Source organism: Motacilla alba, chromosome 7 (genome assembly GCF_015832195.1).
Source record: "Motacilla alba alba isolate MOTALB_02 chromosome 7, Motacilla_alba_V1.0_pri, whole genome shotgun sequence".
Taxonomy (NCBI): Eukaryota; Metazoa; Chordata; class Aves; order Passeriformes; family Motacillidae; genus Motacilla; species Motacilla alba.
The window spans coordinates 4089282-4101791 of record NC_052022.1 but is presented as its reverse complement, the minus strand read 5'-3'; the positions used below and the strand labels follow the sequence as shown (position 1 = coordinate 4101791).

At 38.8% G+C, this 12510-nt stretch overlaps 1 protein-coding gene across 1 annotated transcript in view; it reads left to right on the top strand.

Annotated features, from left to right (window-relative positions):
- Positions 1-12510, top strand: part of ARHGAP15 (Rho GTPase activating protein 15) — a 320771-nt gene that overhangs the window by 160047 nt on the left and 148214 nt on the right. The window contains exons 8-9 of the mRNA XM_038142951.1: positions 3298-3396; positions 5258-5384. Of these exons, the coding sequence (XP_037998879.1) occupies positions 3298-3396; positions 5258-5384 (226 nt within the window). The remainder of the gene's footprint in view (positions 1-3297; positions 3397-5257; positions 5385-12510) is intronic.

The window sequence follows — 12510 nt, the reverse complement described above, 5'->3', positions numbered from 1 at the left end:
TACAGCTCACTGCAGAACTGCCATGTGAGTTGATTCAGGCTTTGAAGTCATTTTTCCCCCTTGGTGCTGTAGCGAGAAAGAGGGAATTCAGGCACCCTGGGTCTCCTATCCCCATCCTGAAGGGCATGGCAAACCAGAGGGTTAATGCCAGTTGTCAGTCCTCGTGGGTGTTTATTGCTGACAGCAGCAGCAGCATTCTGCCTGGTAAGGTAGTGCTAATTCTAGACTGTAGCCTTTGCAAAAATGATGGCACAGAGAGAGGGATTTCAGGAGGTATTTAAATAAGTGAAGTACCTGGCACAATGGAGTCTGGCAGCTCTGGATAGAGCACTTAATTTTCTTCTTTTTTTTTTTCCCCTCCAGATTTGTCTTTCATTTGTTTCCCCGGCCCCTCTGTTTATTTCAGCAGTGCCTGACACAGGGATGGTGTGTTAACAGGCCTTAATATTGAACAATTTCTGCTTGTTGTTAGTTATACATCATTTAGGGCTGTGATCATAAATTGTTCAATCACAAGGTTTAGTCAAAACCAGCATTCTTTACTGATGTCTTTTCCCAAGGGTGTTGAAAATTTGATTGTTCAAAGTGCAAATATGGTTTAGCAATCCTTTCCAAGAGTAATTTATCAGAAATCCTAAGGAGGTAATATATAAAAGTGGGATAGAAAACCTGCACATTAAATGGGATTTACCAGCCAAAGCCTTTGGAACTGCTTGCCTGTGAATGACTGGAATGGAGCAGAACAAAGTCAATTACTGACTGTAATTAAGGAGTGGATGCATTTAAACTGTAGAGAGCAGTAGCAGTCTTCTTGAAACTGTCTTGTTACTCTGAAGATTAGTCTGAGGAAAGAAAGGAAAGGACTTGAACTATATCTTACAGAAAGTATATTTTAAATGAATTCTCTTCCCTCCATTCTATGATCTGTTTTTACAGATTTGCTCATAAAACACTGATAATATATGATTATCAAAATAACACATTCAAGACAAAGAAACTTTCAACATGTATTTTGCTTTGGTCTTGTTAGCAATGGAGTATCTCTTTTGCATATCATACAGTGCAAATATTTATGCAGTGCTGAATACTTGTATTTTAATAAAGCCTGAATTTACTGAACGGAAGGCTGAACTATGTTGTGTCCTTTTTAAGCCTTCAAACTACAGTAAATCTAATTACATATGTTGCTCTTACTTTGAAAATGTTATTCCATTTTATGATTTTAATAATGATTTGTTTATACTGGGAGGGAGGCATTAGATTGAATTGTTGCCTGTGTTTAGTCTAATTCATATCTGCATGTATACATTAATAAATTGTGATATCATATCATACATTTTGAACCCAAACCTTGCTGTGTGAGCTGGGCACAGAACTGGAGGTCATCTCTTTCTGCTGCTCACCTTAAGCTGCATTTGGGCTTTTTATTTCCTTTTGGTGGAGGCAGAGGTGAGTGTGTGAGTGGTGATTAACGTTATGGCCCTGGACTAATGAGGGAATTGAGATTCCCCCAGTAAACAACTCTCCCTGGTGCTTGGGGAGCAGTGGGGTGGCTGGAGTTGGCTCCTGGTGGGTGCAGAGGGGATGGGGTGAACATCTGCAGCCCTGCAGCCCCGAGCCCACACCAGGGGAGCGTTCCCACATTCTCAGCAGCACTCCCACGGGATGTCTCCGCTGGAGCTGCACTGACGGGATTTTCCTTAATGCTGATGACTTTGGAAACCTTCCTTACAGGCATTTCCTCAATAAAGGGAGGGTTATAGGACAATTAATGTGACATTAGGTTGTTGTTTTTTGGTTTGTTTTTTTTTTTTTTCCTGGTATTATTTCAGTTTTAAGGAAGATGCTGGAAGTACCCAGGCTGGTGAGGATCTGCTGTTTCTATTTAGCTTCAGTAAAAAACTCTTGACATGGGGGAGATGCAGGGAAACAGCAGCACTTCAGGTCAATGTATTTACATAAACAAACTGTGCCAGGTCATAACAGCTTTGCTTTTTCCCAGAGTTGGTCAGAAGGAAATCCCTGTTTGGTGCTAAATAATCCATGTTCCAGTGAACATTCCAACATTCAGACTAAACCTGCGTCCCCAATGCACAGAGACCCAAATGTTCCATTTCCACGCGTGGATACCACCAAATTTTGCACAAGCAGCTTTTAACAGCAGCAAAATAAGAATAAAACTTTGGTTCCAGAGCTGTCAGGAGCTGAGCTGTCTTGGAGCATGGGCATGACAAGCTCCTGCCCCTTCCAAAAGTGCTGGTGATGTAGCCCTTGGTTGACTTGTCTGCAAACACAGAGGGATGTTGTGCCCAGATGATGCTCCATGGCCATGTGCACCAGGAATCTGTGGAATAATCCTGGGACAAAGCACTGCACAGCTCTGGGCCTCAGTTTTGCCATCTGTGAAATGGTTGCTTCAACCTGTTGTGTGAAACACCTGGAGATTTCCTCTGGTGAAATATATATATATATATAATATATATATATATAAAATATATATATATATACACACGCATATATATATATTTGTGTGTGTAAAAAAAAAATTATGTATCATTATTATCCCAGTGGTTTACAGAAGTTCAGACCTACAGCATATACATACATATTTCCACCAAATATTAGGTTAGGCAGTGAAAAAGCATTACCAGGGGATTGAATATTCTTTTGATAAATATTCCCAGTGAGTGGGTCAAAAATGTAAATCGACTTCTATTCAGACAAACTGGGGATTTTTTTTTTCATGATAAATGGGCTCCTAATTACTCTGCTGCAGCCATCTTTGATGATAATTTCTTTTTTTAATGTGAAAGAGTGACATTATCAATTTTACCAAAATGTTTGGAAGTGGGGAATCATAGGTAAATAATAAATGTGCAAATTCAAGAATGGAGGTACCAGACACAAAAACCAATATTAGTAAAATATAAATGGAAACTGCAAGTGGCAGGAAATAATTTTCCTGATGCATTCACTTCTTGTCAGGGTGCTTTGATTTCCCTTGAACTGTGTCTCGTTGCACCGAGTTTCCTGGCTTTTCTTAACTTTTGTCACATACCCGTTATTTCTGCACTATTTGTGTTCTGTGGTTGCATTGCTGAGACAATATCTCGTTTGTTTTGACATATTCAAAACAGTTTTCAGACAGAGGTTCAGAACTCCTCGGTAACTCGGCACTCCAGCAGACAAATCTCAGTAAAAAGAACAAGCATTTGGGGGGAACGGGAGGGAAAACAGAGGAAAATCATCTGCCTGGGGTGTGCTTTACTCACCTGTGTGTGCCCATGCCTTCCCCAGATCACGACAGTGTCAGGAAATGAGTTCCTCCTCCAGTCGGATACCGACTTTCTCGTATTGGATTGGTTCCACGCTATCAAAAATGCAATTGACAGATTGGTATGTATTTGTTTTGGCTGTTACCTTTATTAATTAAGATGTAGCAATTTCAACTTCATTTGCTCAGGCATCTCTACAGGTTTTAGGCAGTCAGCAGCTAGCTAGACATTCCTTTCTCTGAAGGATATAAAAATATGTATGCAAATCTACTAAAAAATGTCAGATAAACAAGGTTGTTGCACAAAAATGTCATTTGATTCTTGCCTCGAAACGGAACGCTACATTTATTTCTCTGAAATAACAAGGACGCTGGCTTGCTGAGGGTTGTAAAAGCACACAAGCACTTAATAACTAATGAATTTTTGCATTTTCTGTTTATGCAGCCTACAGTATATAATCTTCAATAGAACTATTAATACATTTGAGCCTTTTATGAATTTCTGTATTACTTATTCACAAGAATAACGCTAGCAAATAATATTCCTTTGTAACTGATTGCTGGTATTCTCCCAGGAAGGCTGGGGGTTTTCTACTAGAAGTAAGCAGGGTTGCATTTTATTAAAACAGTTTTTAATTACCAAACCAGCTTCAGCTGTAGCTTTTTCTTTCTTTTTTGCCACTCTCAGTACAAATTCCAAACATCTTCTTCCTATTCCTGCCTGATCCAAGAACATTTTCTTTTTTTTTCTTTTTCTTTTTTTTTTTTGAGGGCACTGACTTTCCTTGTTCACTGCAGAATCTGTTGAGAGAAAAATATCCCCATTTCTTGCATTTTTCAGAGGTTTCAGTGCAGTGGAATCTGCTGCCTCTTTGAAAGGGTTAATTTGAACACAGCTACTGTTTCCTTAAAGAGCTACAAACATTCTATTACCCTGAGGCTATAATCAGCCAAGGAAAGTTTGATCTGATGATGTATGTCTTCATATTGTGCATTTCATTGGGTGTGTGAGGATATTGATATCCAACTAAAGATTTTGGGGTGGAGTTTTCCACGGAGACTCAGAAAAAAAAAAATTTTGGCATATTATTCAACTAAACATCTAATAAACCTGATTTTATAGATATATGTATTTTTTTTTTAGTGTAGCTGAAATAGTATTGTGGCATCAGCAGCCCTGAACATGCAGCAGAAAGCCACAGCAGCGGCAGCTGGTGGGGCACAAGTGGCCCGTGGCTGGCTGGTGCTGGCCCAGGTCCGAGTGCGCAGGACAGGATGTCACCACGCTCCACTCCTGGCCACTCCATCCCTGCCAGCTATTTCACTCCTGAAACTCTGAACGAGTGTGAAAAGCCTGGCAGCTTTCCAGCCTCTTGGGATGGCTGAGTCTCACCTGACCAAATGCCACGGGAGGAGACGTGGCTTCAGCCAAAACAGCGTCTCCTTTTATTCGTTCCTTTTTTTTTTTGCTTTTTTTCCCTGCTCATTTTCACTTTGTCTGCCAGTAAATTAGAATAAGAGAAAAGCCCCCCGACTACTTCTTAAGCTTAAACCAGCAGAATTCAACCCCAAATTTGCAATGATGTTTGAAGTAATTGTGTTTGCAAGAATATTTACTGTAACTATCTAAAACAGAAAAGCAATTTAAACACTCTTCCTCTTTGCCAGCATTTGAAAGTAGCCTGCAATGTGGAAATAATTTTGGTCCCCAAAGCCTAAAGAAGCAGGCCTTTTGTTTTCCTCACTTAAATGGGAATTTATCTCAGAAATTAGGATCAGTCTGTCAGGGCCATAAAAGCTTTGCCATATGACAAATTTTGCATTGCACTTTCCTTAAATTATATACTCCCTGCACACTTGCTCTGTGTGTGTCTGTTAGCTTCTGTACTGTCATTCTGGAATCTCTTGCTTCATTCTTACAAATAATAATTTTATTAAAAGCATACACATATGTATATACATCTATATATATTCTTTTCCCAGCCAAAAGAACAGAGAATTACATCGAGAAATTTGGAGTTCAAACTCAGAAAATCCTCCAGCATCGAATTACTGAATAACTTAGACACTGAATCCAAAGAGCCAAAGCCTGAACACAGAAAATCTTTAAGTAAGGCTTTTTTCTTTTCTCATTTTTCTTCCCTTTTTTTTTTTTCTTTTCTTTTTAAATAACTATGCCATTACAGGACAAGATAATTTTTATTACATACAGAATTTAAGGAAGATCACTGAGAATTTTAAAGCTGAATATGTTCTGCACTGATATACATAACTTGCATTTAAGTAAAGACAGTTACTAGCTCCACACTTTTAAAGGGTGACACTCTCTCCTAAGCAAAATAAATTTGTTTAGGAGCAAAGACATTTATTTAAGCCATTTATTTTTTAAAATAAGCAACATGAGCCCTACGTTAATGGTCTGTTGCAGTTGCTTTGTTTCCATTTTGGTAAAATACCTCAAATTGCCAGAGTAATTTTGTCTGTTGTGTATTTATACACTGAATTGCTGAAAGAATTGACATATCCTTTGCAGCCAACAATCAGTGATGTATCTATAATTTTATAGAAGATAAATTCCAGGGTTTGGCGTTGATTGTTTGTCAGTGTGATTAGAAAAGAAAGTGATCTAAAACTAACAGGGCTGTGCTTTACTCCTCTGAAAAGACTCTCCCAAGTTTGTGCCGAGATGCTCGTGAGATCGTGGGCAGCGGGAGCTGGTGCTGACCCTGAATCCCTCACCCAACATTTTTCTAACTTCACCCTCTCCCCTGAATTTTTGTTTTCCTCCTTTGTGAGGCAGGAGATTCACATCCTGCTCGTGGTGGCAGCGCGGTGACAGCCCCAGACTGGCAGGCTGGTTCGAGGTGCCTTTAGGTACCAAAGGGCTCTGTAGGAATTTGCCTGCACGAATTTCAGTGCAGGATCAAAGCCTGAGATGTTAAGAAAAGGGCTGCATTAAAAAGACCCAACATAGCTATTTTTAATGATAATTATCCACACAATCATAAATATATGCACACATGCGTGCGCGCACACACAAATAGAGACTCATTAAATAGTCTCTTTTTGCAGACCACAGGATTTTGGGGTTTGTTTTCTTATTATCTTGAAGATGTTTCTTTTTTTTTTTTTTAAGGGTTTTGTGGTTTGGTTTTTTTTTTTGTTTTTTTCTTTGTGTTATGAAATATAAAGTAGCCTGAACATGGCTTGTGAAAAATTGTCCCAATATCTTTGCACTGGGTGTTACGTTGCATTTCTCAGAGGAAGAAAAATAAGACTGAGAACACAGTGAGTTCTGAGGGTCTGATTCTGCTCTTATTGTAGCTAATAGCAAAATGCCCATAAACTGTCTCAGCACTCAGGGAATTTTTATTTATTTATTTAGACTTCTCACATATCTTTAAATGATAATTTGTCAGACAAAACAGAAAAAGTGACTATGAGCAGTGACAGAGACTTAGTCTATGTTTCTTTTCAAACCTTAGAGAATCCTGAATAACCTCCGTTTTGTTAAAGGCTATTTAAACTATTAAAAAAATGTGAAAATATCTGCTGTGAAATCTCACTGAATCGAAGCTTGCATTTAAATACCGTAGATTGGATTGCTTCTAAAATATGTATTCAGAACTTTTTTTTTTTTTTGGCCCCTTGAGATCAAGCAATTATGTGGAATTAGAAAAATCATATTATTCACTTACTTATTAGTAGTCTAAGCACAAACTGTATTGTCAGTTTTCTGCCTTTGGCTTTCTGTGCCCTTAATGTTCACACAAGTATCGTAGCCAGAATTATCGGCAGCTAGAGCCAAAATTGCTTTAAAAAGGCATGAGAACTGGTAATGACACATTGTTAGCAGTTAACAGGTGGTCGTTTCATTGTCCAGTTTGACTGCAGAGCACAAAGATATGTGCAATATCTGCAAGTGTATTTATAAAGTTCTTGCAAAGTTTAACGATTTTATAATTTTATAGTGCTTTTACGTTATTGACTATTGCCAGTGCCAAATCCAAACAAAGGAGATTTTTTAATGATGCCTTAGAACTCTTCCAGTTTAACAAAGAAGATGAGCAACTGATGTGTTAGCAGCCCACCCCCTCCCGCTTTGATAACCTTTAATGAAATAGTCAGACAGCTCAGATTCATTTGTATTTACCTTTTCTACATTGTAGGGGATGCAAAAATATCCTTGATACTGCTGCATTTTTTTTTTTTTTTCAGCAGTACGAGTATATAAAGGACAGGTACCAAAGCATTTCAGTAATTTACTCTTTAATTTAAAACTGGGGAGACTCAGTCTGAGTCTCCCTAGAGGCTTAGTAGCAAGAATTTGGTTTTTATGTCTAATCCTAATTGCTTCTGCTTGCACTACAAGGACAAATGGTAATTCTCTGTTATGCTTTTTGAGCTGTAGACACTGCTTTCATTGAAAATTGGGCTCAAACTGCCAGGCTCAATTTCCAAAGTTCAGAGAGTGGCTGTTCTCTTGGTCATGCAGCTTTTCAGTGGCTTCTCATCCAGTTTGGTTTCAACTCATGTTCTAATTGAAGTTTTCTTGAGCTAAGAAGAAACCAGGAATGGCCTTGGGGAGTGTTACCAAAATATGTAAAACTGTGATGTTGTTCTCAAATACATGGAAGGAGACGACTTTTTATTTTATCATGTCAGCTATTTCACTGATATAATTTCTGCAGCTTATGCTGGTCAGAAATAACATGGTTTTCACCCCAGCAACCTCCTCCATTAGAACAAGGCTGCATTTCATGCAAGAAAATTGCCTTGTAGCACCGCTTCTTTCAGTGCAAAGTGTTCTAAATAGATCATTTTAAAAATTAGTGTCAAATTTCATAATTTCCAAGTAATTTAGTTATCATTAAGACCATAGGGGTATTTTGTCGTTTGTTTTTTTTTTTTCCTAAGGTTACCAAAAACCCCTCCTAATTAGTACCAGTTTTACCTGGGTTCACTGGTAGGTGGTCTGTTATGTTAAATTCAAATCCTAGGGAACCAGGCACCTGGGTTACTCTGCAAGTAGAGATCCTGTTGTGGTGTATGGGAACTAGGGAAAGAATCTGGGATGTAGGGAAAGGGTCTGTGCACCACAAGGTTCCCAGGAATCATTCTTCTCTCCAAGCCCCAAGGGGCCTTACTGTGTGTGTACCACAGGAGCTATCAGGACAGTTTTGTTTTGGGCACTGAAACCAAGTGAATGCTCTCAGCTAAGCTCTGCCCTTCTTTTCCTGCCCATGCACCCATCCTGATGTTTGCATCCCATGGGCCATTTGTGGCCATCATCTGGGAATTCTGTCCCCCAGGAGTGACCTCTTGTGGAAGAGCCTGGGCTGGAGTCACTATTGATTGTCGGAGGGGATCAATTCCCCTCCTGCTCCCCCTCTCCAGGATGGAAACAAACAGCTCTGCAGTAGGAAGAGTGCCCTTTGGCTACCGTATCAATCTGAGGGCTGCTCTTGTCAAAATGCACAATCACAAGCTTGATAATGCAATCCATTCCCAAAGCACTATATTTCCAACCTGTTCTCCATCATTTCCTTATGGCGTCACATTTACTCAGTTCATCACATTCTTATTAATATTTTAGGTTTCCTTGAAAGTGATGGAATTCTATTTTTATTACAAAAGCAACAAGAATAAATACTAATTGTTGTCAGTTATTTCCTTATGTAGTGGGAACAGTAATCTGTTCCCCAGCTTTAGGTTGCCAAAGCAAAATAATGAAATATTTTAGACATTTAAAAAAAAAAAATCTGTGATATTAGATAAATGCAATTTGATCTCCTTGTTTGCCACATAAAAGCTGGAACTGCCTGAATTGATAAGATTGAATTGCATTATTTTTATTGTTTCTACTCGCATATTTTTCCCTTATCTTCAAGAACACTTTACTTGAAACCTGGTGGTTAGTCATGCAGCCTGGAAAATCTCCTCCATGTTTGAATTCTAGCTGGAGGTGCCACAACTCCAGCATTAAGAATTTTAAAAAATATATATGTGTGAAAAGGAACATCTCGGTGAATTGTGGCAGCATTGTTGCTGTTGATGGTAATTTCAGTGTCTCACTAAGAGTAGTCGGAGACCCCAGGCGTCATTGTGCCAGACACAATGTGATACCAAAGTGAGACAATTCCAGCTCTCAGCCCCAATAAGGACAAGTGGCAACAGGTGGAAAAAAGTGGACAAAGGCGGGGGTGGAAGGAAAAGTTGACAGCAAAGCTGACATGTCATGCATATTAAACAGCAGGCTTGGGATTCCTTTCCACTCTTCATAAGGATCAGGGTCTTAGCCCCAGCACCCTGGCCACCAGCCAACTCAAATAATGATACTTTCCTTACCTAAATTCCTCTTGGACTCTCAACAGGGAGTGATGGGTCTTTTAGTCCAAAAGGGTGATGCTTTGGCCATGGGATGCCCCAGCCTTTGCACGCTTCCCTAGGGAATGGCCTTGTGGCAGTGTCTGGGAATATACCTCCCAGCATCTTTTACATCAAGGGAAAAACCTCAAAACTTCTGGATCATAATTTCAATTTGCCTTCATAGGCAAATTACTACAGAGTCATCTGGGCATTGAAGTCTGCCTTAATTTCTTAAAAGACAGTTAAATTCAGGAGTTTATAGTCCTTAAGATTGAACCATAGACTCTGTGATTTAAAATTGCCCAAAATTGCTTTTCTTGTTTCGTTCACTTTTCTTCAGAAGGCTGAATTTTGAAACTTGAGCATGGTGTGTATTTATCCCTCGTTAATTACTAAAGCATCTGGAATCCTTTCTGAAGGCAGTTTGTTAGATAACTAAGTCTGTACAATGACTGTGAGGGGAAACAACAGCAGCAGAAACCCACTTTGGTCATTTAATGGACATGGTGGAAGAAATGGGGAATTTGGTGGAGCTTGAAAACTTCCTGGCTCCACATGCTCTACTTGGTCTTTCCCTGGCTAAATCTTCCTCCAAAGACTTGTTTGAGGGTTTAAGGTTTGTCCCTGCACAGGACTGGGAATTTCTGTGGCAAAGACCTCCTGTCTGAGCTGCTGTTTCTCTGAGGAGGCAAAGGATAGGCACCAGGGCAAGAACACATGGATTGGCATGGTTTTGGCTGTGTAATAACAGAAGGGAAAAAAAAAAAAAAAGGCCAGAAATTTGTTTCTTGGAAACATCATTATACATCCTAGAAAAAGGCACAGCAATTACAGACAGTGCTGAGAGGAGCCTGTGGGAGTTTTCTGTTTTCCTCTCTAACATATGAAGGGGATGGAAGGTTGGGAGACCACATCTTGGGATGTAGAGAGAGGTTTTACTGGCCCAGCAAAGCTTATCAAGAGCTGGATTCTGTGGTAGCTCATGCAGCTCCTTTATCCCCACTGGGCCACCTCTTTGAAAAGGGGTTAATTAACAGATTTGCCCAGGGCACTGGTGGAGTCACCATCCCTGGAAGTGTTCCAAAAAGGTGTGGATCGGCCCTTGAGGACATGGTTTCGTGGTGAACATGATGGTGGCACTGGGCTGACAGTTGGACTCGATGCTCTTAGAGGTCTTTTCCAACCTTCATGATTCTAATTAGAGCCACAGAAGTTGGAAATCACTCCATTTCTTTGTTATTTCTGATGAGGTCTGAATTCTTTCCCCTTCCTGGCCCATTTATTTCAGTTAAATGTGAAGTTCAAAGCCAAATGATGTTATTTAGGGACTATTATTATATTACAATGTTAGCATTATGTATAGGTCAGTTTTATTACTTTTAATAAAGCCAAGAAACATAAAGCAATAATGTATATTAGTGCAGCATTACCAATGGCAACAATTAAAACAGAAAGCAAAATGAAAACTAGCTGCAAATATGCAGTTTCCTACTGCAATGTTAATTTTGTCACTCTGCTTCTTGTATGTTTGTGGCATTTATTTTTATTGCATCAACAGGAATGCACTCAGCTTCAGGCACTAAAAAAAAAAGCAGGAAAAGAAAATGCAGCATGCTGGGTTTGCAGAGTGGAATCACTCATCTGGACTACAGGGACTAAACATTTTTTTACATATTTGTAGTCTTATGTTTCTCTGCTACATTAAGTATAGGTATGCTCTCTTCCTAAAGCTTAGGAAAATACTGATTCAGCAACAAAGAAGTAATAATATTGGCATGTGAGAAACAAAACATGCCAAATTGAGAAACAAATTGTGTCACTTCTACTGATAATAGAAGATTATGTTGCACTCAAAATCACAACTGGCTGTGACTAGTCCTAAAAAAATTACATTTTTTCCTGAATTTGAATATCCTGTTTCCATCAATTATAATATAATGTTTCCTTAATCCTTTGTTTTATTTCTACTTCACTCTCCAAAATCCTTCCAGAGTTTACTATTTGGGTTGAAAAAGCATATTTTTAAATTGGGCATATCCAACTTCCATATAAACATTTGGCAGGGAAACCCATGCATGTTCACTTAATTCATTTTTATTGAACCAAGTCCAGATTTTTAGCCAGGAAAAAGTTAGATATTAATCATATCTGAGCAGGATCATTAAATTTTCCTTTACCTAGTAGAACAGCAGGGTCATTATAGAACCATGAGAAGTTAGCTCACTTATTAATCTTTACAATTACATAAAAGTGATCATTTTTATAGTATTTAAGAGTAGCTCTAACCCATTACGTGAAGAGTATGTAGGAATATTACAATATAATATAATGTATTATTATAGATGTGACCTGTGACTCATTGGTCTGCTCACTGACACACAACTCCCTGGAAAAGTTATCTGTTTGAGCTTGGATAATCTTTAATTGTTTCACACTTCTCGTGCTCATTTATGGGGCATACTAGTAAATAGAGAGCTAGTCACCGAGTTATTAATTACCTCATTATTACTTAATTATCACCATTGCATACTTCATTTTTATGGGGAATTATATCATAAAAGAAGGTATTTTATGCTGCCCACCACAGTTAAGTATGAATGACAGCGATAGCTAATGTAGGATTGAGTTCGTTAAAGAAAATCAATCAGAAATCCTCACTAAAGATTACTATCCAGTTTCTTCTGCCTTTTCCAGCTAGCACTTCTCATCCTTGACTTTGAAACCCAACAGTTTAAACTCGGTTCTTGTTTCAGTGGACTAATCCCCTTTCATAAATCATGTTCAAGTGCTGAAATAATTTGCACATCGTTTAAAGAGTATTTGCTTTGAAACATTCACCTCAAGCCCTTTTGTATATCCTTTCTCTC